A 22834-nucleotide genomic window follows, 5' to 3' on the forward strand; every position below is an offset into this window, starting at 1 on the left:
TACCTCAAAACTCTTGTTTTTTCAGCTTATTATTTTAAAAGAGCTGTGGATTTTGTTTTAACTTGGGAGATACTGGATTTTCAACTGATAAAATCCTTTCCTCACAGCTTCCAGGAAGCTCGTGAAGAGCTGGCTGAATTTCAGGAGGGAAGCAGAGAATTAGAAGCTGAGTTGGAGGCACAGCTAGTGCAAGCTGAGCAGAGGAATAGAGATTTGCAAGCAGATAACCAAAGACTGAAGTATGAAGTGGAAACGTTAAAGGTAGGTCTTTTCTGTAACAGCATTGCCTCTTCTTACAGGTATGTCTTGGATCTCATTTTAGATTGTCTGATCTGTTCTTGGCCACTGAATATCCAAATGAAGTAAAGAAGTTGTCTGTTTAAGATTCAGACTTGGCTATGGCATGTACTCCAAATAAGGCCAGCAACTTACCAGGGAAATTTCTGGCAGAATTTTTCTTGTTCGCATTATGAAACTTTTCATGGCGTCTGTGCTCATTTGTTTGAATTCTTTAGGCTTTGCCAAGTAGTAGCTTTATTAGTTACACTGGCAACATCATAGCAACAGGGCACAGAGCACAAGTATGTTTTGTCAGACCACTGTGTTATCACCTTTCTTGGCATACTAGGTTTTTTGCCCAGAAGGTCTCCTTGGTTTTATGAGACCTTAAAGAAAGGTGAAGATGGGTGATTTGCGCACATCTTTCAGAGAAAATCTCTTGATTCTTTCTTAACAGCCCTATTTGTGGAGACAGGAATTGCATAAGGATCTGCATATGCAGAAGGTGACTTTTAATTGATGCCTCTCTGTTAACAATTTCTTGCCTCTTTTGGAGGTTGGGTTGTGAAGGCAAAGGTTGGAAATTTACCCAGTGGAAATAAAGTTTATGGCATTACTTGTTTGTGTATCCAGTCCCAGCTAAATCTGTAAGGTCAGTACGTGTTTCATAATGTCAGTATTTCTTCTATAAGCCCCTACCCGTACCCTCAGAGCTGGTGAGAGCATGTTTGGGAATGAATTCTTCCAGGCTTTTGAAGATGAGCTTGTGGACCTGGAGGTTTTGTAATAGATTTCAGTGGCTCTCATTTTTGCTAATGGCAATGTCAGACAAGTTCTGGAAACAGTGTGGCTATTGTCAAGGGAGAGGCACTGAAAGGGAGGCTGTGCAGTTAGGTTTCTCTCTGGCTTCCTAGATGTTTGAGGCTTCAGAGCAGCTGTCAGTGCAGGCTGTTGGGAACAGATGCAGGGATGCATCTCTGATCAGCCAGCTGTGTCGTGGCGAGATGTCTGCGCACAATGCAGCATCTGTGATTTTATACTGTGTCCAGTTCTGATGTTCAGAGCATGTTCCTTCTAACTCTCCAGTTTTTCTCTGTATTACCAGCAATCCCACATCAGCATACTGCAGGGAGTATGTTACTTTCTTTGTCCCATTTTACTGCTGCTGGTTTGGAGAGTGTATGCGACTGATACTTATCTGCTACTTCTTTCTTTCAGGAGAAACTGGAGCACCAGTATGCACAAAGTTACAAGCAAGTGTCGTTGTTAGAGGATGACCTGAGCCAGACACGGGCCATTAAAGATCAGCTGCATAAGTATGTGAGGGAGCTGGAGCAGGCCAACGATGACTTGGAACGTGCAAAGAGGTGAAGGCTGCAAACCTCTTCTTTCCTTAAAGTCTTCCCTAGATCTTTTCTTTGCTACTCAGATTGATCATTTTATTACTCCTTAAGAGGGAAAATAACACACACTCAAAAAACCCCAAAGAAACCCCAAGACATTTGATTCTTTGAACCATGCAGTTTACCCTTGGAGTTCACCTCCATCAGCTGGTAGCGTTATGTTACAGCAAGAGAGGCAGGGGGAGGAAAGTGCTTCATGTTCTTGTGAGAAACAAACAGTGCAAGCAGGCTTAGAGCAAGCCAGGCCAGTGCACTGCTTTTGATACTTCCAGCTAGGTGACTCTTATAATATATTTGTGATCCTTGTAGCTCAAAGCCCCTTTGAAGTAAGAAGCTAATGCTTTACATAGTCCCTGTTAAATAAAGCAGGCCAAAGGAGTCTCCTCTTCCCTTGCATAACAGCTTAATGACTGTAGGGAACAACTGTGTCCTGTATAAGTGCATAATGTGAACAAGCTGCTGTTAGAAACGCCCAGTTTGGGAGTAGGTCATGCTTCCGTTTTGCTGAATGGGATTTTTGTCATTGATTCAGTGGGACCAGGAATGAGCCTCTGGCTATCTGGCAAAAAGATCTGAGAGCTGAGGCCCTGTTTCCACAAGGCTCTTAACCTCATGACTAACTTTTGACACACAGGAGTTATCCCACTGAAATCATGGAACAAATTGGGTCTTAGGTAATATCCCAGTGCCCTGCTTTCTGCATTTGCTGGGCTGTTGCCTGTCCAGAGCTCTGGAGAGTACAGCACCACCTGAGCTAATGCACTGATGAAATGTATGGCTTTGGAGTGTGACTTGGGAAAAATGGAGATGGGTGCACTGGACTGGCTCTTTCCCAGCTCTTTGGTACATCTCTGAGAGCCAGATGCTATCATGTTCTTTTCATCTTATTCTCCGGCTTCTTTGGAGTTTATTAGTCCTTTCTAAGAAGCATTTCCATAGCTTTCAAATGACTAACTTGAATGTAGGCCCTGCTAACATTTTTCTTCTATTATGTTTTTGAATACTCTTTTATGTTGTCTGAGCTGAAGAACCTAATATTCTGGATTTTGTTTCTAGGGCAACAATAGTTTCATTGGAAGACTTTGAACAAAGGCTGAACCAAGCTATTGAGAGAAATGCGTTTTTAGAAAGTGAACTGGATGACAAGGAATCGTTGCTAGTTTCTGTACAGAGATTAAAGGATGAAGCGAGAGGTATGGCTTGCTTGATTAGTTCTGTGTCGTGGTACATTGTTGGCTTGCTAAGAGAGACGTGTAGCAACCAAAGCTCATGTTTATAGAAAGCCTTATATAATGAGACTTGAGCTGGATGTGTAATGTAAGCATTAGGTATTACTAACAGTACGTTCTCTATTCTTTGTATGTCCAGTGTAGCTAGGAGAAGAAATTTCCTCATGTAGGGCAAAATTAATATCAGATTCATTCAGGATTTTTAACACAGGTAAGTACAAAAATACTATGTTCCACAGATGTAATAGAATTGAGGAAGTGTGCTTCAAAAGTTCCCACTTGCTGTGGTTTTATGCCTTGTATAGGAAGGGAAAGCACAGGAGATGACAGGGAAATACATGATAAATGGTTAAATAACTTTCTTTAAAAATCCTGCCTCCTGTGTTCCTTCTAAACCTCTTGGAAATTGCCTGGTTTATTTAAGATATTCCAGTAAAGACTGTGGTTAGACCTGTGGGATCAGAGGTGTTTGGGATAGTGTTCTGGGACATGATCAGGAGTTGGGAATTCCCCCGTAGGATTTCACACTGAGGGTGCTGGGGAAGCTCTTTTTTTTTTTTTTTTTTTTTTTTTTTTTTTTTTTTAATGGTTGGTGGAAGCTGATTTCTGTGATAGTGGGGATGATCTGCGCATAAGCCTGTGCCTGCCATTAATGTAGTTTAGATATCAGTGGTTTTCAACTTTGTTTCCCTAGTGAAGCTTTCTAAAATAATTCCTCAGTTAAGGCCTAGACCTCAGTGTAAGACAACATACTTGACAACAGGCTGGGATTTTTTGTTGTTGTTCTCCATTGTGAACCTCTCTGAAGCAAGTTTGTGCCCCACAAATTGAAAGCCTCTATTGGAAGCACAGGGTTTTTATAATAAGTATGAAAAAGGTGATTAAGTATTTTCTGAGGAAATATATGTATTGTAATTTGGGGTTAGGGCAGTAGTACTGGAAAACCCAGCAAAACCTAGGGGACTGTTTTCTAGAACACTGGAATAATCAACAAAAAAGACATCTTGTTTCTTGGATGAGTCACTTGGAAATTTTTAGCATTTGTTAGGGTAGCAAAGCTACATGTTATTCCTCCTGACAGCAAGCAGGAACACTAGCCACTAAAAACTGATATGGTGTCAAACTGAAATACAACATTTCTGATTGAACAGCCATAAATCCTTTTCTAGGAGTCCAAATAGACTTGCATTTCAGCTGTGCTGTTTTACTTAAAATCAGTTCTAAATATTTATGATAACTTTAGAAGCTGTAATGTACAACTAATTTTGCTCTTGCATGTTGTACCAAATTGAGGCAAGGAATAAGAAGTCTGTGAAAGATTAAGTTGCTCTATCCAAAAAGGAACAACCGCCTTGTAACATATTGTTTGTTTGCATCTAGTCCCTTCTAAGGATTTTGTAGATTCATTGCTGAGCTGTGCTGGATGCTCTTTGTAGCAAATATGTGTGGAAATGGGAGGGGACAAGGTAAGGGTAAGCAGCAGTCTGGAGAGGAGGTGAGAATAAAACATGGGTTTCCTAATCTCCAGTCTCTTTCCCTGTCGTTTGGACTACTCGGCCTCTCCAGTCTGCTCTTTTACTTGTCGAGGCATCAAGACACTGGATACAAGCCTTTGACTGTGTTTGGCTAGAGTGGAGTCCTGTGGATTATTAAGTGGAATAATAACGTGGGGAATTGGAAATGCAAGAATAGGTCATTCCTCCCTTTTTCCAACCTCTATTTGAGCAGGAGCTGAATGTAGTTCAGCAGTCATTTGTGACCAGCTACAGTTTTTGTAACAGACTTTCCATGGGAATCACACTACAGATGGGGAAAACACTGAGGCTAAGTCACCTGTCATGCTCACTGGGACCATGCAGCTCTCTGGTCTGGGGAGGGCTCTGTTTGCTGCTTCTCTACTCCCAGCTGTAATGGGAAGTGATGGTATTGGGCTGTGACTGCTCTGAGGTGGGGGTCCTCACTGCTGGAGAAAGCCAGTAGCAGGCAATTAATATAGGGTTGTTGCAAAGTGTCTCCTCCTCCTCCCTCCCAAATGAATAGAGAGAGTGTTTGTTATAGAAATCAGTGACTAATCTGTATTTTGGGGGTTTTGGTTTTTTTATTCTCTCAACTCTTAGACTTACGGCAAGAGCTAGCAGTACGGGAAAGACAACAAGAAGTCACTCGAAAGTCAGCACCCAGTTCTCCGACTCTAGACTGTGAAAAGATGGATTCGGCTGTCCAGGCGTCTCTCTCCTTGCCAGCTACGCCCGTTGGAAAAGGATCAGAAAACAGTTTTCCTTCCCCAAAAGGTATAATTCATAGAAACTGTGTCTAGTTGTTTGGCAGTATGTTCATCTTGGTAACAATTTCAGACCAGTTGCTTGTCAGTGAATTTGAAGTAAATGTAGGTATGTGTGGATCCCACATGCATTGCATAAGGTGTGTTTAAATCCTGGGGTAGCATCGGGTGCATTTAAGGAGTACAATGAGTAAATAGCGTGGAAAAGGACAGTGAAGCTTAGATACTGCTTGGGGGGTGGGGAGAGGTGGGTGTTTGCACTCTGCAGTCAATGCCTGCAGTAGAGCATTTAGGATTGCAGGGAAGTGCAGTGACTGATATTTCTGCTTAAATGTGGAGTAGCAGTGGTGGGTAAACAGGGGTCAGTAATTTTGACAGTCTGGTCTCTGTTACCACGCATACTTTTCAGGGGTCCTGTTTTCTCTGTGAGGCAGCAGGATGTTAGTCCACTCTCCTTCCCCATCTGGAAGCCTCTGGACAATCACAAGGATTAATACATTATTTTTCAAATTAGAAAGAGTAGATTCCAGAGAAAGCTCTGGCTGGATTAGATGGATTGCAGGCAATAACCTTGCAGATGGAGAGTGCATGAACTCTGTGTGTAGGTCTAATGGGAAAGAGGGCAGTGGACAGGAATTAAGCTTTTAATTTTTCCATGGCTAGTGATCATGTAGTCTGTGTGTTATTGTGGGGTAATTGTACGAAGAGTCTCCAGTAAGATTTTAGATTTACCTTTTTATGTAGAAGTTGATTTATTTAAATTAAAAAAAAAAAAAAAAAAAAAAACGAACTGTGGAGGAGTGGAGCATATAATAAAATGTGTCTGTGTTTGCAGCTATACCAAATGGATTTGGTACCAGCCCCCTTACTCCTTCAGCTAGAATATCTGCACTCAACATTGTGGGAGATCTGTTACGGAAAGTGGGGGTGAGTGCTCTGAACTGAAGTATTCCTAGCTCTGTGCTGCTGTCACTGAGCTTTCATCCTTGTGCTCTATTACAACAAGGCCTTGGCCTGTGCTGAATACATGCTGTAGTTTCTAAATTGTCCACATTCAGTGTTTAGTATGTGATATATATTTTTTTAACTATCTTGGTTTATAACGCATGTTACTAAGGTTCTGATGCCAGTTTGGGGTGACAAAATTCATATTTGGAGTAAGAATTTTCTCAAGCACTTTACTATATGGGGTTAGACACCGTCAGCTACTTGTTCTTACTTTAAATGGGGCCTGCAGCTTCCTCTGTAATGAGACAAAGATGCAGAGCTGGACCTTGGAGTCTGGGTGCTTGCTGTACACGAGTGAGGAGCCGAGATCATGCTGCCAGTGTCTCCTCATGTGCCTTAGGAGATCTGCAACAGGTGCTGAAAATGGAAAAAAATCTAGAAACCTTTGACAGGAAAGTGAGAAAATAAATCAGGAGAAAGCCAAATGTTCCCATCTGTAGTTGATGGAGAAGTGAAATGTGTGAGCCTTTAAAGGGATTACCACTGTAAGTGGGGAAGAAGTGGTTTAAGCATCTGTTACAGTGTTGTTTAGGATGCCAGGCTTTCCAGTTGAACAAAGACATGACTTTTGAGTTATGAGAAGCTTGGTGACATGCCTCAGCGGTTACTGTTTTGAGTGGAAGCATGGATAGCCTTGGTGTCTAGCCTCCAGTGCTGGCTTTCCTCTCTCTCTTGTGGTTAACACTGAGAATGGCAATAGCTGCAGTAGAGGCAGTTTTTAGCGAAGTTTGAAATAAAAAATTACCTCGTTGCTCACATTTGGAGCCAGTGAGCTTGTAGTTGGTTTGAAAGGGCAGCAGGGCGACTTGGGGTTATGGAGTGACATGTTTAAAATGGGATCATTGTGAGTAAGAGTCTGCAGGGGATTTAGGGAGCTTAATCACAATCCTGTGTGATTACTCTGCAAGGACAGGAAATGCCAAATAAGCATGCTTCTTTCCCAGTCTGCTCTTAGACACACACTCTGCCACTGATACAAAATTCCAGTTCATGCATTTGTTTAGTAACAATTGTAGGATGTTCAGGATTTCTTTGGGTTTGGCTACTCACAGGATGCCTGGTCCCAAGCCTTACACCCCCTTTCTCTGCAAGAATTTTCCCCTCAGCTTTCTTGCTTGCAGCTGAGACAGGGAGTCACTTGGCACAAATCACACTGGCTATTTCCAGCTGATAGGTGCTTTGAGACCAAGAGATAGGTAGCTGCCTATGTAGTTACTAAGTAAGCGTACATGAATTTCTAGAAGACTGTATAGTGTTCACTTACTTGTGATAGTATGTCAGTGCCTTATTAATGGAATATTTTTCTATGTGGAGCAGGACCAAACCCCGTGTTTGGGAAGATGAGTTTTTGTCTCCAGTGCATGCATTTGCAAATGTCTGAAAGCTGCCGTGCACAGGATGGGCATAACCAATAGTTGCAAGGACTTTCTGCTAGACCAGATGGATATTCAAGTTAAGCATCAGTTTGTGATGGATGGCAGAAAGGGCAGGTGATGTAAAGGAAAGAATAAGGATTTTGGTCTCCCTCCTGCCAGGAGTCGGTGGATGAGGCAGAGACTGTCATCTTGTATAGGGGAAAAAGATCTCACCAGGCTTGCTTGAAAGTAGTAGAGATGAGGTACAGACCACAGAGACAGGCTTAGCTGCGGCCTTTGATTCCTCTTTCTGATGCTGTGACTGTAGCACCTCTTGTTCTGAAACATGTCAATGGGGCTTAAGAAACTGGCTTTGTTTTGCAGGCCAAGATTGAGAAAGAAATGGGGAAAAAAAATTCAACTTTCCAAATACACAGTCCCTCCTAAAACTTGAGGTTCTGCTTTAGGCCCTGTCTTATTCTTCTGATTAGCTTATGCCAGCCTTACTGCAGCTGCTGAAGCAAGAAGTTTGGGTTACTTCTGCTAGGAGTTGGCTTCTTTGTTTTAGGTAATTAACTGAGAGTTGATATGTCCTAAAATCTGAGCCCTAGTGGAACTGAGTCATACCTGGCAGTCTGCTCAGCGTCTCGTTGTGTGGGTTTCCTTTGTGGTTGGGCGACAGAGAAAATGACAGCTTTGTTCCCATTTAGTTCAGTTTTTGCCAAAGGTGATCATACTGGGGTCCTGATCATGGTGATCCTGGGGTCATGACAAAGCCTGAACTTGAGCAGCAAAATACTTTCTCTTAATGGTATTATGTTTTTGACATTTTTTTTTTCCCTTTCACAGGCCTTAGAATCCAAATTAGCTGCTTGCAGAAATTTTGCAAAGGACCAGGCATCACGGAAATCCTACATTTCAGGGAACGTTAACAGCGGCATGATGAATAGCAATGGCACAAAGTACCCTCATCCAGGGCATACTTCTTTCTTCGACAAAGGGTAAGTAAGGGTATATTTTTTGCCCTAAAGGGGAGTGTGTTTCAGAATGCTACTTGGAGCAGACATTTTTCTTGGCTTGTCTTTAGCCCACCACAGCTTTCATCCTATAGGACAAATAATTTTGTGGAGCCAAGTCTCAAGGGGATGGGGAGGGTGACAGTGCTGATTTCTGTAAAGCAAAGAGAAAAGCAAGCGTGATTGTCTCTTAGCTGGTAGGATGTCAGTGCCTGTTCTGTCCCTCTGCTACATAATCTCTTTGTGGCTCCATCTCAGCTAATAAAAAAACCCCGGGCAGCAAACTTGCTAGTGAAGTGAACGTGCTCTTCAAAAGGATCTCAAGTAAGTAGTGGTGGAGTTACCATAGCTACCGGTGCACTCGTGTGTGGGGAAGTACATTAACCGCAAATCTGGAGATTCCCTTGGTGAGCACTGCTGAGTGCAGGCAGCAAATGCTCACTTGGAGGGTGGTGCCCTGTTTGCTCTACTTCCCCCTCTATTAGGGGAAAAGAAAACGTCATTAAAAGTGTAATTCTGGCTGATCGAGGGGGCAGCTGCCTTGATGCTGGCTGCGCTGTGCGTCAGCTATGAAGCCAGAAACTGCTTTCACAGGAAAAACTGCCCCATGTGTCTACTGTGATTCGCCCATGGTCAGACCTTCCTGTGGGATAATGGGAAGTGGTTCGGCAGGAGGATTTTCCCACAGTCCCTCATAACACAGAGCTCCATGGTTGTATGAGGAGCCCTGAGGAGTGGGGCAAACAGCACAGTGCCCCTCCAGTGCTAGCACAGTGGTACTGTGAGCTTTGCTTGGTGTCATTGGGCACCCTCTGTGCTCCCTGCACAGTAGTAGTCTTCCATGCTAAACCTCAAGCCAGTGCAATTTAATGCTAATATTCAGCACATCCTCAATCCAGAATTTATTTTAGAGAATAAAATGAGCTGTTACCAACCTGAAGAGTGCCATATACAGAGCAGAGAAGCTGAGCTTCCTATAATCATCCTCATTTGAGCTGAATCGTGTTGCTACGTGGGTAGCAGGGCAAACTGCATCTTAGAAGCTGGCATTCAGAGTTTTTAGAGCCACTGTTGTTTGCTGCTTCTGGAAAGGAAGAGTTCGGAGACTTAACAAAGGCAGTGTCACGTGCAAACTGGACAGACCTTTGGGTTGTCTGTATACTGTAAGGCTGACTGGGGTCTGTGCATCACCACGGCAGTGCTCACGCTTGCAGCGCACAGGCTACGTTTCAGGTGCAAGCTGTCAGGGTAGTTGCTAGGGAGAGATTATCGCTGTTCTTAGGAGGCAGCATGGCTATATTGAGTTGTGGTGTGACGAATAAGCTGATTGCTATGTGGGGTGGGGGTTACTTTTAATTATCCAGATTGTCATCACACTTGTTATCTGTGCTGGCTGCCTGGAGTTAGGAGCAGGTTGTAGCTGAAAAAGGCTTAGAAACCCAGCCTCCTGAAAGATAACTTCTGCAGCAGAGTTGGAGGATGTTAGTGGGCTGGAAGAATGGGTGGAAATGACTGATGTGCTTATCTGCAAGTAGTTGGAGATCCCTGCATGGCCCTGCTGTCCCACCCTCCTCCTCTGCACCCCCATATGCTGTTCACAGTGGGGTCAGTGGCCCATGCCTCTCCCCTTACATCGACTCCTGCTCTGCCTTGCTGCCCCTGTCGAGGTCTGCGCTGTGTACGTATCTCCATGGCTGCTATGTAAAACCTGTATAACTTTGTCTGCACATGTAAGCTAAACCAAGCTGTTGCCTAAATGAGGTCAGCCCCATCATGCCCGGACACTGTAGCAGCAGCCGAGCTCCCAGCTGTGCTGGCATGCGTTGCTGGCAGGCATCGGATCCAGAGTGTGCTGTGGTGGCTGGGCACGAGGGGCTGAGTCGAGGCATCCCCTTTCTTCTCCCCTCTCCTCCTCTTTCTCCAGCCCCTGTACTCTCCTCCCTGCTGATTGTTGCTGGAGCCTGAAACAGCCATGTGTCATCATAGATCCTATCCAATCTGCAGCCAGTGCCTAAAGAACAGCCATTTGTTGGGTGGTGGGATTGGGACAGAGGTAACTCAGCCACATCATTACAGTTCCATTTACTTTCCTTCCTCTGCCATTTTGTTGGTTAAAATGTTTAACGAGTCTCAATCTTCCATTAAACACCAGCTCTTTACTTGCTGAGTGGAGCTGAGCAGGCAGCTGAAGATGGTGATAGGCAGGAGCTGGCATAGGGGAGCATTGCTTTAGGGGAGGCCTGGAGGACAGCTGGGCCTGCACCAAAGCTTTGCTGGAGAATTGGAAGAGTCAGGACTTACCTGCTTTTTTTAAAACTCAACCATGTCTGGTGTAAGATTAGTTTCCTGCAGACTAGTTCCTTCAGGAACATGCTGTTTCTGTCTAGATGCCAGAGCATGGCAGAACAGTACCTGAGGGTGTTCTCAGATAGGTACTTGGTTTTTGCTGTTGTAATTGTTCTTAATTGGTTATTAACTTCGATCCAGTTGGGGAACAAAATGGCTCTGACCTTGATGGGCTCTGCAGCAGCCTGGCACTTGAACAGCAGGAACAGCAGAGCTGAGACAGCATGTGAGCCAACGTGGGCTGTTTGTTCCTTGGGGCACTAACTCCTTGTTCACTGCTCCCTTGCTCCCCTTCCTACACTCGTGAGTGACAAAGCCCTTGTAGCTGATGTTTATTCTTAGGTTATTTTTGTGAATCTCCTGGGCTTTGTTTTAATAAAACAAGCTAAAGTTTGAATGTGAGGAGCACCTCTGCTTGCACCTTTCTAGCAGTCCCAAGAAGCATGTAGGTACGTTTACACAGTGGACATTGTTATCCACAACCCTGATCATAATACATCAGGATGTGAAATCGGGGTCTTTTTTCTGTTCCCTAGTCCACCTTATAAAAAAGTTACCCACAGTTCCCTCTTTTCCAGGGAAACTCAGAGGCAGGTGAGTAATCCCATGTCCTGTAATGTGCTTTGCAGTGCTTTTATCTGGGTCATGCGCCTGCAGCAGTGGAGTGTGGTGGAAGTGCCAGTTGTCACTGAAATAGGACCCCTTACCTGCCTGCAGAGCAGAGTCTTGTTATGCAGAGGTCAAAGATGAGAGGTCTGGTGAGGTTTAGTTTTAGCACCTTTGCTTTGCCCCATTTCTTGCATCCAGGGTTATGCCCGAGAATGTCTTTACTGTGTGCATAAACTGTTTCAATTTTTCTCCACTAGGCGTGAAAAGGTCATATTCCCCACCTTGGTCATGGGTAAATGAATTCATTTGCAATGATAAGCTGCATGCATTTTAACTTGGTGCTTGGAGTTGCAGAGCTGGTGGTTATGCTAACTGCATGAGGTAGTTCTCTTAGCATTATAAACTAATAGTCCATGATCAAAGCCTGAGGCTATAATCTCTGTCTTTCGCCTTACTTTGGATAAACTTCTCTGGTGCTGTTACCTGTTGCAACCAGAAGATTGAGTGCTGCTTGCTTTCTTGATCTAATTTAATATTTCTTCAAATACATGCATGTTTCTCATTGAATCAGTCACATCAGAGATAGAGGATGAAGTATCACTACTGTTAATTTAGTTAATTTTGAAAGTTAGTTTGCCCTTTGGTTGTGTTTTTCCTTCAACGTTTTGTTGACTGTTGGCTTGCCGATGCTCAGTTGCTGTGGTTCTGGCTAATGAGAAAGCAAACAAAAGCACAGATGTGCTGGGAGCTGGCCAGGGTTACAGAGCAGGGGGAGAGGACGGTGTGGTCTGAAGCGTATGGGTAGAGACAGTGCTGCTCCTGCTCGGTGTCACCACCCCTGCCCAGCACAGCTGTGCCAGCTGGAACCACCCTCGGTGGCACAGTCATGCCAGCAAGGCTGCGCAGGTACCGGTGTCACGGGCTCTGTGGGAGGGGACCCTGCAGCACAGGGACTCAGTGCAGGCAAGGCCTGCAGCAACTAAGGGTCGGGCTAGTCTCACTCACCTGCCTCTCCAGGGAGCATGGAGGGTTCCCCATGCTCTTGAAAAGTCCAGGTCCCTACCAGCCTAATCTGCCACAGCCTTGTCCCCATCCTCATCTTTACTTCTCCGTGCTGGGCATTCCTCTACCTCCTTGTGTTGTTACTGCTGCTTGAGAGAGTAAGTGATGTGTTTTAAAGCACTGACCTGCCTGAAAAATCACTTTTCCTCTTGTTTTCTTGCGGGGCTGGTCTCCAAGTATGTTTTGACCACATCCATTTACTCCTCAGGCTGGGCTATTCTGCTACAGGAGAATCTTCTGCTGAGGTTTTGTTGGATACTTAATATTGAGGGAGTCTTGGAGATAAGGTGCTAAGTACAGCTTGAAATACAGTTTAATGAGTAAAAAATCCATCTTTAGCAATCAGGGCAGAGAGAGCGGTTGGAAATGGGCACAAAGTCCACACCACTGTAGGGACCGACAGTCAGAAACATCCATCAGAAACCACTGCAGGGAAAGTTTCCAGCAGAGACTGGTGCTTTCCACTCCATTTGAAGCACCAGAGCCTGGTTTCTCAGGAAGCCCAGAGCAAGGGCACAGCGTGGGCTCCACAGAGTGGGTTGGGTTGGGTCTGAGGGATATGGAAACGAGGCAGAAGCAGGAGGCAAGTGATCTGGCTGGATTAATCACTGCGGGCAGGTCTCCAGGCCGTCAGGCAGCATCAGCTCCGTGCAGCAGCCCCGTGTGTGTGCCAGGCCTGGGCAGAGTGGCCAAAGGCTGGAGCGATCCCTGTGCTCCTCCTGGTGCTGTCTGAGACCTTGAAGACCGAGGACAAGGACTTCTCTTCCCAGCTTACTTCTGGGAGGTTAGGCACCAGTCATCCAGCACATTTTATTTGTTATGTTTTACAGTTGCTCTGTTTAATGTCTTTTATTTTCCTTTAATTTTGACTGCAGTAATGCTGATTTCTTTCCCCTTTTTTGTGCATTTTTGTGTTAGCAACATAAATGCATGGCTGGGTAAGACCTCAGTAAGCTCAGCCATAATGCCAGCTTTCAGTATCCCCCCAATTGCTGCTACTGTTTGAAGCCTTTTCCTGTGCCCCACTTACTGAACTGGCTTTCAGCAAATCAGAGTCACTGCTTTATCTTTATTTCTGAACTGAGGGCAAGTTTGGGCTGGGAGGATGCAGTGAGCAATGCAGGTAACTGACTCCAGGAGCTGATCCTGGGAGAAGCTGCTACAAACAAGCACTCTGTGCTTCCTTCCTACTTTATTTTTTTAATTAGCAAACAATGGGGAAACCTCAAAAGACTTCTAAATGGGGTTTCTGTCTTTTCCAGCTTCAGCAGAAACCCTTCTTATGTCTCCCTTGTGCATTGTAGTGCTGTGAGCACTCCACACCTTGTGCTGTTTAACACTTGTAACATGTAACACTTAAGAGTACTGATCCTCTTGCTGCCCTGGCTCTGCAATGGGGCTTGGTTGCCCTTTTTGTTTTGGGCATCACTGGATTATTTGTGACACAGGTGATTTAGGCAGAGTCCTGTCATGTCCGTGTGGCATCTGTGCTGAGAATCTGATGGCTTTGTGGCTTCTGGCCTTGTTGGTGTACCTGTGGGAGATGGAAAAGGGCACCCAAGCTGCTAAATGTGTGTCTGAGCAGGAGCTGAGGAGGGTTAGAGATGTGTCGTTTCATTTAAAAGAAGAAACTGCCTGCAGAGGCAGGTCCATCAGATGGCAATAGCTGCAGGGAGGCGTTCTTCCCACTAGCAGAGCTTGGGTGCTGGAAACCCAGTTTGGGAGCATTTGGTGCCCCAGAAACAGCAATGTTTGAGAAGTTTATATTGCTTGATTTGGCCCGTTCCTGGTGTAGTGCTATGTGCTAATGCCACGTGTTGGGTTTTGATTCAAATCTGTCATGTCAGGGAGGTGGATAGGTGGTGGTATGGAAATGCCTGGTGGCGAGGAAGGCAGCTCGCTTGGTGCAGAGGGGAATAATGTGCCAAGGTTTGAGTGCTGTGAGGACGTGGCCCCTTCTGCCTGGCCTCATGCAGTGCTTCAGGGGATCACTGGGTTGCAAGGACAGGCTGTGTGGGGAAGGGTGGCACCTGCTGTGGGCTTGAAAGGGATCAGTTGTCCTCTCCAGCCTGCCTGTCCCACCGTGCTGCGCTGGAGGCGGCACAGCCGGGAGGTCCCAGTGGAGACCAGTGCTCGTTCAGCTGAGCTGCAGACCTGCCTGGCCTGCCCAGCATCCTGGCATTGGCTGGGCCACATCCTGCATGTGGCAGGAGCCAGGCACTGTCCCACAGTGTCTGTCAGTCGCAAAGAGCAGCTCTGAATTTAGTGCAGGAAATGTGACAAATCTGTAGAGTTTGGCTTCAACGTGACTCATCAAACACAAGCACTTCCAGGCTGCTGATGTTGAATGTCACTTTTCTCTAACCCTTTCAAGAGGGAGCAAACTACCACGTTTTAATCCTGGTTGGTGTTGGGTGTTGTTTGGTTTTGGTTTTGGTTTTTTCTCCCTGTCCTACTTGGCAGGGGTGCTTTCTAGCTGATAACTAATTTGCAGAGTTATGTCGGGATCAGGTTGGCTTCATGCCCTTTCATTCAAATGTGAGTAGCAAAATACATCTGCCCCTAAGGCTGTTCCAGCAGCTTTTTATTGCATGCAGCCAGGGAGGCACTTGCTTTTTGAAATGTATCAAAGCAACACTCAAATGGGAGTTAAAGTTTCCAGCATAATGGGGAGGAGGTGGGAAAGGTGGTTTCTCCCTGCTCTGACCCTGGTGCTGGGATGTGCTTCAGGCTGTGCTAGAGTGGATGTTTAACAGCAACAAAGGTAAAGGAAGCAGCCTGGCCCTGCACGGCACTGAGCCGTGTTACCATGGGAATCTGTCCTTGCTAGCAAGTGTTGAGATTTGAGCTCTTCATCTGCTCTTCTGGAAGGGTTTTGTAACTGCCCAGTGCAACAGCAGCAGCCTCCTGGGTTTGCTGGCAAGGTTTTTGCATCCCTGATCCAGGAGATGCAAGGTCACCAGTGAATGTAAGCCACACAGGAACGGTGTGCCATGTGAAAGCGAGTGTGGAAACAGCCCTGCGCTGTCCTGGGGACACTGTCATGAGCCACCCATGCATGAGCTGATGGCACATTGGTCCCATAGGCAGTGATGGCAGTGAGGGGGACGTGCTCCTCTGAGCGCTTGCACCGGGTGCAGCCAGGAACCCCAGAGCCACTAGCTCCCGGTTGGCTTTTTCCTCATCAGTAGAGCCCTCACACTTCTTTTTCTTCTTGCTTTTACTCACCGCAGCTTGCTGATCTAAGCAGCAAAGGCTGTCCCCTGAAGTGTTCCTTCTCACAAACGTAGCTTTGCCAGGAGAGATCCAAATGGCATCTTCTGGGGTGCTGGTGGTTCAGGCAGAGCTGGTGAAGTGCTGCAGAGGCTCTTGGGAGCAGAGAGACATTGAGGCGAGGACCTTTCTGCCTTGCCGGGGTGTAGGGCTTCCCCCCCCCCACCTTCAGTATTACAAACCTGACCATGAGGGCAGGGTGCTGGTTCTGGGACAACAGTGGGGGTGGACTTGCTGTCCTGATACAGGGACGTAATCGCTTCTGGTTGTCAAGGCTGTGGTGGTGGTGATCAGCAGATGGTGAGCCTGGGCAGACGCTGTGTGTTGAGCCTAATTACAGAAGATCTGTCAAAGCCATAACAGAGTAGAGGTGGAAAAGCTGTTGGACCCATGTGCTCCTCTCCCAACCCACCAGGAAGCCAGGTTCTCCACATCTTCACCTCTCTAACAGCCTGGAAAAGGGGGAAATCTGTGGAACCTGGGGCTGCAGAGGCACCCAGAGCCCCCACTGCACCCCAGCCGGGGATAGTGTAGTGTAGAGGCAACTCTGCTGTGCTTTAACATGTGCCTGCCTGCTCTCGCAGAGCCCATGCGCCATTGCTCTGTGTGTGTGTATGTCCATCCCCATTACTGGGCAGTGCTTGTGTAGCCACCCGTGAAGGACTTGGGGATGCAGCTGGAGTTGGCCCCAGCCCTGCTGCACACCCCTGTGTGATGGAGCTGCAGTGCTGCCTGCACAGCCCTGGGGGCTGTGCATTGCTCACAGGCATCTGCGCTGCTCCCGGGCAAACAGGCAGCAATTAAGAGGGAAGGGGAGCTGATCGTGAGGACCAAGCCTGCAGCACTGCTGTGCCTGGCACCTTCAGCCACACCGACCCGATCGTGTAGCCCCGGCAGGCTCAGGGTCTGCGCAGGAGCCACTTGTCACCCTGGGCTGGTCACCTTGGCCAGCACGTGGTTGCTCCAGACAATGGGTTGAGCACCCACCTACATGTATCCCTGGCTGTGGGTGGGCATCGATCCTTGTAGCCAAAGGTGGGAGCCCTGTTGCGGTCATATGTTGGCCCCACTCCAGCAGCCACCGGGCAGCCACTGTACAGTCAGGGTGACAGATGCAGTGCAGAGGGAGGAGAGGGGTCTATCTTCCAGCTGCTGGTGATGGGAGAGGTGAGCGGTGCCATTTCCTGGGGCTGCTCATCACTTAACGGCCTATCTCTTGTTGCTTCTCAGGGCGGTAAATGGCTTTGATCAAGGTCCCCCTGGACTGGGAGCCTCTCGACCATCCTCAGCGCCTGGCATGCTCCCCCTGAGTGTATGAGCCCGCGGGAGGTCGTGTTCGGACTTGGAGATGCTTTTCTCAGCCCACCAAGAGAAGAACTGCTCCCGATTCCTCCCCCTGACCACCCCGCTGGAACACGACCCACACCGTGCTGCCAGAGGAGACCCTGTGCTCGCGGCCCTTCATGTCATGTTAATACAATTTATTTTCTCCTGTTGCTGTAGCGGACGTTCTCTGACTTGGCCCTACACCCTGTGCCGCACAAGCTGAGACACGCAGTGCTCTGTTTCATAGGATGCAGGAGTCTTGCTCGCCAAACCTCGGCCAGGCAGTCCTTGGCCCCTCGCTTTATCTCTTCTCTAACTTAGGTTTGGCATGATACAAAGGTTGGCCGCTCCTCTTAAAGGCTCCCCTTCTCCCTGCCTGATCCAGCATCCTGCTGCTTAGGACGTGCAGCTGCTGCCCTCCCAGTAAGGCTCCAACCTCTTGAAAGAGGCCCCGGGTGAGGCTGTGCGATGGCACTTTGGACATTTGCGCCTGGGAATTGGGGCCAGGTATGTGACTCAGTTACTGCAGCTTAATAAATTACTGCCGGGCAGGCGCGTGGCTGTTGTTGCTGGTGCGTGTCCCCCTCCTGCCTCGTGTTGGAGCGGGCAGGAGAGGATGAGCATGTCCGGCAGCCCTGCCTGTACGGCCCCAGCTCCAGCTGGCAGCGGGCGGCTGTGCACGTCAGCACGGGGCTCCTCTGGGGCTGGGGCTGAGCGGGGACAGGGAGGGAGGGGTGGAGGTGCTGGGCGGCAGCACACGGGGGGTGATAGTCGCATGTCAGTCACAACATCAAATGCCTTAGCGTGAGCTGGCAGGGCTGAGCGTCGCTGAAGCGTTCTCCCTCGGTGCTCCTGCACCTGCGCAGCTGTGGGGCAGTAACGTGTTCAGCTGCTGTAGTGTGCTCATGGGGCCCGTGTGCCTGTAGCACAGCTTCCCGGCCCCACCGTACCCGGCCTTCATCAGTCAAACTTCCATGCACCTCCACAACAAGGACTCCGCGAGAGTGTTAGGAAGCCACTAATCCAACTGGCCGCAATGCCCATGAAACCCCCCTCCCAAGACCCTGTAACCATCACAACCACGTTCCGATCTGTGTAGTATATGACTGGATGTTACAGCGTCACCTACGGGCTTCTGTGACAGTTTTGGGTGACTGTGTACCTTGTGGGTCTTTCAAGCAACGTATTTGTGCGATTTCTCTGTCTATGTGCCTCGGAGTCGGTGGATTTTTAAAATGAATCAGCAAACCCAGCTGGAGTTTGATCTGTGGGTTTAGAAATCATCGTTCCTGATCTGGTCCATCACATTCAGTTGGCTCTGCAGCTCCAAGTTGGTTTATTTACAAGCGCTGAGAAAAACCATTGGCCCCAGCAGAAGGGAGGTGGGAAGTCCCGCCTTGCCGTTAGGGTTTGTGTGGTCCTCCTTTCCTGTGCATCCTCTGCTGCATTTGACTGTTTACATTTGTTTTATTGTACATAGGTTTGTAAACATTATATCTTTGCCTAAGATCTTTGTACATAACTTGGGCTTTGTAGCTTTATTTATTCAAAAATCTATATGGCATGTTTCAATAGGACAGTGTACCATACCACCGTGGTGACACGGATCATGATGTGGTTTAAAAAAAAAAAAAAACAAACAAAAAGAAATGAGAGTAATCTTCCAAAAATAAAGTTCTTTTAATGTGGAATCAGTGGATTTTGCAGAAACGGTGGCAGTGGCTGTATTTTGTCATATAGTGTTTTCTGCCATGCCCCAGCAAGGGGTTAGCAGTGCTGCTCTGCGCTGCCATGAAGCTCCTGCTCCCCTTTCTGTCAATTCAATTTGTGTGCAGAGGGGAACAGCCGCTGCTGGCACTGGCTCTGCGCAAACACCGTTCCTCAGCTGCAGCCTCTGCTCCTGGCACTGACAGTCCTGGTGCCTTGGCTGAGTCCTGGGTTTTGAGATGTGAGTTGGGGAAGAGCCTGGGGAAGCATTGGAGGTCTCCAGCTGCTGAGGATTTCTGCCTCCTGGGAGTAGCTGAAAGGTGTTTCCTCTGCAGAACAGCAGAGTGCAGGGCTGGAGCCCTTCCCCAGGGTGCTCCTTCCCTTCCCCTGTGCCTGGTGGGCTGGCAAGGGCCCTGGCCACAGCCTGTGCCTGCTCCCAGCTCTGGCCCCTGCAGCACCCTCGGCTTTGCCTGACACAAAGGTCGGTGCTGCCTCTCACAGGCCGCAGGACTCAGCTCCAGCTGCTCCCGAGACACCACAGTGGAGACCTGACCCTGGGGCACCTGCTCCAGCACCCGCTGCCCGCTCACAGCCAGGGCTGTGGGGTCAGTGCTACAGGCTCTCCTCTCCTCCTGCAGAGCCCTGACCCATCCACGGACAGACACCTGGCAGCACACCTTGTCCCCCACTGGGAATACACTGGCTCCCAGCTCCCTCAGGGAGGCCACGCACCCCACCTGTGCCCAGCTTGCTCATGGGGAAGCAGGGTCACCCTCATTGCAGTCAGCCGCCCTTAAAAATCCCCAGGTAAGAGTAAGCTGTTCTTGCACAGCACCTGGGCCTTCTGCGAGCCACGTGTAAGCCCTGCCAGGGGTAGGGAAAAGCCCTTCATCCTCCCCTGCACTCATCCCAGCACGAGCAGCAGCAGCCACAGCATTGAAGGAGGCACTTGGGGGAAAGGTGCCAGGAGCTGGTGCCTGGGACCAGCCAGGGTCCCCAGCAGCCCTTCAGTTCTGGGAGGCTTCCAGAGCCCAGGCCAGGCAGCACCATCAGTGTCGGAGCAGCTCCCACCATGCCATCTCCAGCTGCCCTGGACAGCAGAGCCCAGGTAGGAGCTTCCAGCTGCCCCACCAGCCACCACTGCCTGCTACACACCCCCTTTCCCCTCATCACATTTCTAACCCTCTCATCTTCCTCCCTCCTATCACCTCCCCTCCCTGGGTGGATGTAGGTCCACCCTGGTCCCCATTCTCTGTGCAGACACAGCAAACTGCCTTCACCCGGCCATAGAGCCAGGCAGGGATCAGCAGTGCCTGCAGCTTTCTGCTAGCCTCACCCTTAGCCAACACTCCCTACCTACTGCCGGAGCTCTGCTGCACAACAGGACACCCCAAACAGTTAAACTTCCTGCTCAGAAAAAAGACCAGAGCCTGTTAAAGGCAGAAGCAGGTTGCACCTGTGCCACAGTACTGAAGGTCAGCACAAGGTTTCAGAGCTCCCCTTGTCCTCCAGCTCTGCATTGCCATTGGAGTTCAAAGGCTCAGCCCTGACCACGGCATTTAGAGTGTATTTGGGTCAAAACAGAAGGGAAAAAACCCCAAGCAAACAAAACAGGAAGAAGGGAAAAGGCAACTTCCAGTCATATTCTCGTTTATTAAGGTCTATGCCAGCCTCAGGAGATAGCTCTTCCGGTAAGTAAACAGAGCAGGCGGCCGCATCTATAATGAATAAATTTATTGTCTTACAAAAATCATTGTCTAGAAATATGGGTATACAAGAAAACAAGATATTTGCAGTCAGATGCCTGGTGGTCAACAGCCAGTTTGATTAAAAATATCCAAACACACACAACAAAACCTTTGCGACAGATGTTAAAGCTTTTAACCAAAAAAGGAAATCCATGTTTTATGAGCATGTGGCAGAGGAAGTTTCCTAGTTAACACTGATTCATTGTCACTAATATCAATAATACCACTTGGACTAGAGAGGTACATGATATGAAGCACAGTCAAAATTAATACATTAAATCATTGTTATATAGGCAAATTATATATGTAACATTGTCTTAGTACTGTAGTGTCTAAGGCACTTTCTGTAATGTCAGTTTTTCAGCTATTTAAACAAAAAGAATGCTAACTACCCACTGTAATACTGTTCAAAATAAAAACAACAACAAAAAAAAAAAAGGATTCACATCCACTGGCATGTTAACTCGTAGGCAGGCAACATCCATCGCTGAACCCCCGTAACCCCAGGCTCCACGAGCCCCACGCTGCACAGTACAGCAGCCCTGCTGCTCTGGGCTGGCAGTGGACCAGCCCCCTCAGTAACACCAGGCTGGCTGCTAAGGTATCACGTAAGCCTTGTCTCACAGTGCAGCCGCTCGGTTCCATGTCCTGAAGACTAACTCGGCCATAAATTAATAAATTAATTTTGCCTGTGTTGTATGTTTATTTTCCACTGGTGTTCACATTATACTAGCCTTAATATATATACAGATCTGTTGGGCATGGTAATAGCAGGTCTCTACAAATGCAGAAGTACTGTACAGATGAGGAACGGTGACGCTATTTCAGTTTGCCTGTACTGCATGAACACTAACTGATGAAGCAGGTGCTGAGAACACTTCAAAATGATATTGCAGGTTAAAAATGGACACTACTCATTCATCCCTACATTTCCCTCTAACACTCCCCAAGGCCTTTTCACAGTTCACTCGCTGATTGTGTGCTGATCACAACAATTAGGAGAAAAGAAAGATACAGGTGCAGTTTGGTCTTCAATGATCCAACAGACTCAATACAGCCAAGGGCCGTCTGAGCACAGAAGAAATGGAAGGATGTTGTCTGTACAACAAAGCATGCATAGTCATGACAATGGGTCTGTCCCAACCACCTAACCTCTGGGAATGAAGTTTCTGTATTGATAAAAAAAAGTTTCATCCTTCACATGATGCTTTAGAAAATGGCTTTACAATGGAGTATCTGGAAAATAGATGCACTGAACAGAGACAATCCCATTTTGTTTACTATATATAAAAAAGCAGTTGTACCTATATCTGAAGCAGGGTACAGTATGGTGAGGCTGGAGAGCCTTAAGACATAGTTGACCTATGATAAGTAACCTTGTAGCATGCCGACGTTTCGTAAGGCAGATTTACGGCCACAAGGCAGTTCGGTGGTCAGGAAAGTCCTCCTCCTTCGGCCGACTATTGTGTAAAAGGTCTCTGCATGCGAACGGTGTGACGGGGCTCTACTCAGCAGGGGCCGGCTGCGCTTCGTTCACATCGCTGCCTTTGCTCTCCGCATCGTCGTCCGAGAGCTCCAGAGAGGCCCCTTCGATGTGCAGCTGGCGTCTCCCGGATCGACTCGAGGAGAAGGTGATGGGCCCCCCACGCCTGCAAACAAGCAGCAGACAGCAATTGCTGACAGGTCACGCCTCGCTCACAGCCCAAGTCCCAGTGCTGGCAGCTGCCCCTGAAAGACCTCCCTGCTGAACCGCAGGGGAATGTGGCAGTTCACCTCCAGGCCAGCCAAGGGGCAAGTTTCACACGCAGTGTCTTGAAACCCTCTCTCTCTGACCAAGGGGTCAACACGCTGTGCTCAAACACTCTGGTATTCCTGCTTAGTTTATACCATCACCTTAATTTTGCAAGTCCCAAGTAACTTAAAATATTGTCTCTGGAGGAGCACCAAGCACAGACCAAGTACTAAACAGAGTGGGTTCTCTGAAAAAAAAAAAAAAAAAAAACAAACCCAAACAACATCGACTGCTTGTTTGTGAAGTACTGCACTGCACCCCTCCTGCCATTCCTATAAGCCAACCAGCTCAGGCACTCTCTACCTCTTGAGATGGTTTTTGTTCTGCAGCAGCCTCACCACTGCTGACTCCCATCTGTACTTGATACAGACCTTGATCTCGAAGACCTGCTCTCAAGGAA

At 47.7% G+C, this 22834-nt stretch overlaps 2 protein-coding genes across 8 annotated transcripts in view; one reads left to right on the top strand and one right to left on the bottom strand.

Annotated features, from left to right (window-relative positions):
• Positions 1-18897, top strand: part of NDEL1 (nudE neurodevelopment protein 1 like 1) — a 30054-nt gene extending 11157 nt beyond the window's left edge. For 2 of the 4 annotated variants that reach the window (XM_030012966.1, XM_030012967.2), the window contains exons 3-9: positions 108-261; positions 1498-1646; positions 2739-2875; positions 5029-5202; positions 6028-6119; positions 8405-8556; positions 17092-18897. In XM_030012966.1, coding sequence (XP_029868826.1) covers positions 108-261; positions 1498-1646; positions 2739-2875; positions 5029-5202; positions 6028-6119; positions 8405-8556; positions 17092-17179 — 946 coding nt within the window. In that variant the 3' untranslated portion in view covers positions 17180-18897. The other 2 variants (XM_041123248.1, XM_041123249.1) reach the window with 2 other exon arrangements.
• A 1630-nt stretch (positions 18898-20527) lies between these two features.
• Positions 20528-22834, bottom strand: part of MYH10 (myosin heavy chain 10) — a 105335-nt gene continuing 103028 nt past the window's right edge. For all 4 annotated transcript variants that reach the window (XM_041123247.1, XM_030012963.1, XM_041123246.1 and 1 more), the window contains one exon: positions 20528-22291. In XM_041123247.1, the coding sequence (XP_040979181.1) occupies positions 22147-22291 (145 nt within the window). In that variant the 3' untranslated portion in view covers positions 20528-22146. The remainder of the gene's footprint in view (positions 22292-22834) is intronic.

This window comes from Aquila chrysaetos, chromosome 5, assembly GCF_900496995.4.
Source record: "Aquila chrysaetos chrysaetos chromosome 5, bAquChr1.4, whole genome shotgun sequence".
Taxonomy (NCBI): domain Eukaryota; kingdom Metazoa; phylum Chordata; class Aves; order Accipitriformes; family Accipitridae; genus Aquila; species Aquila chrysaetos.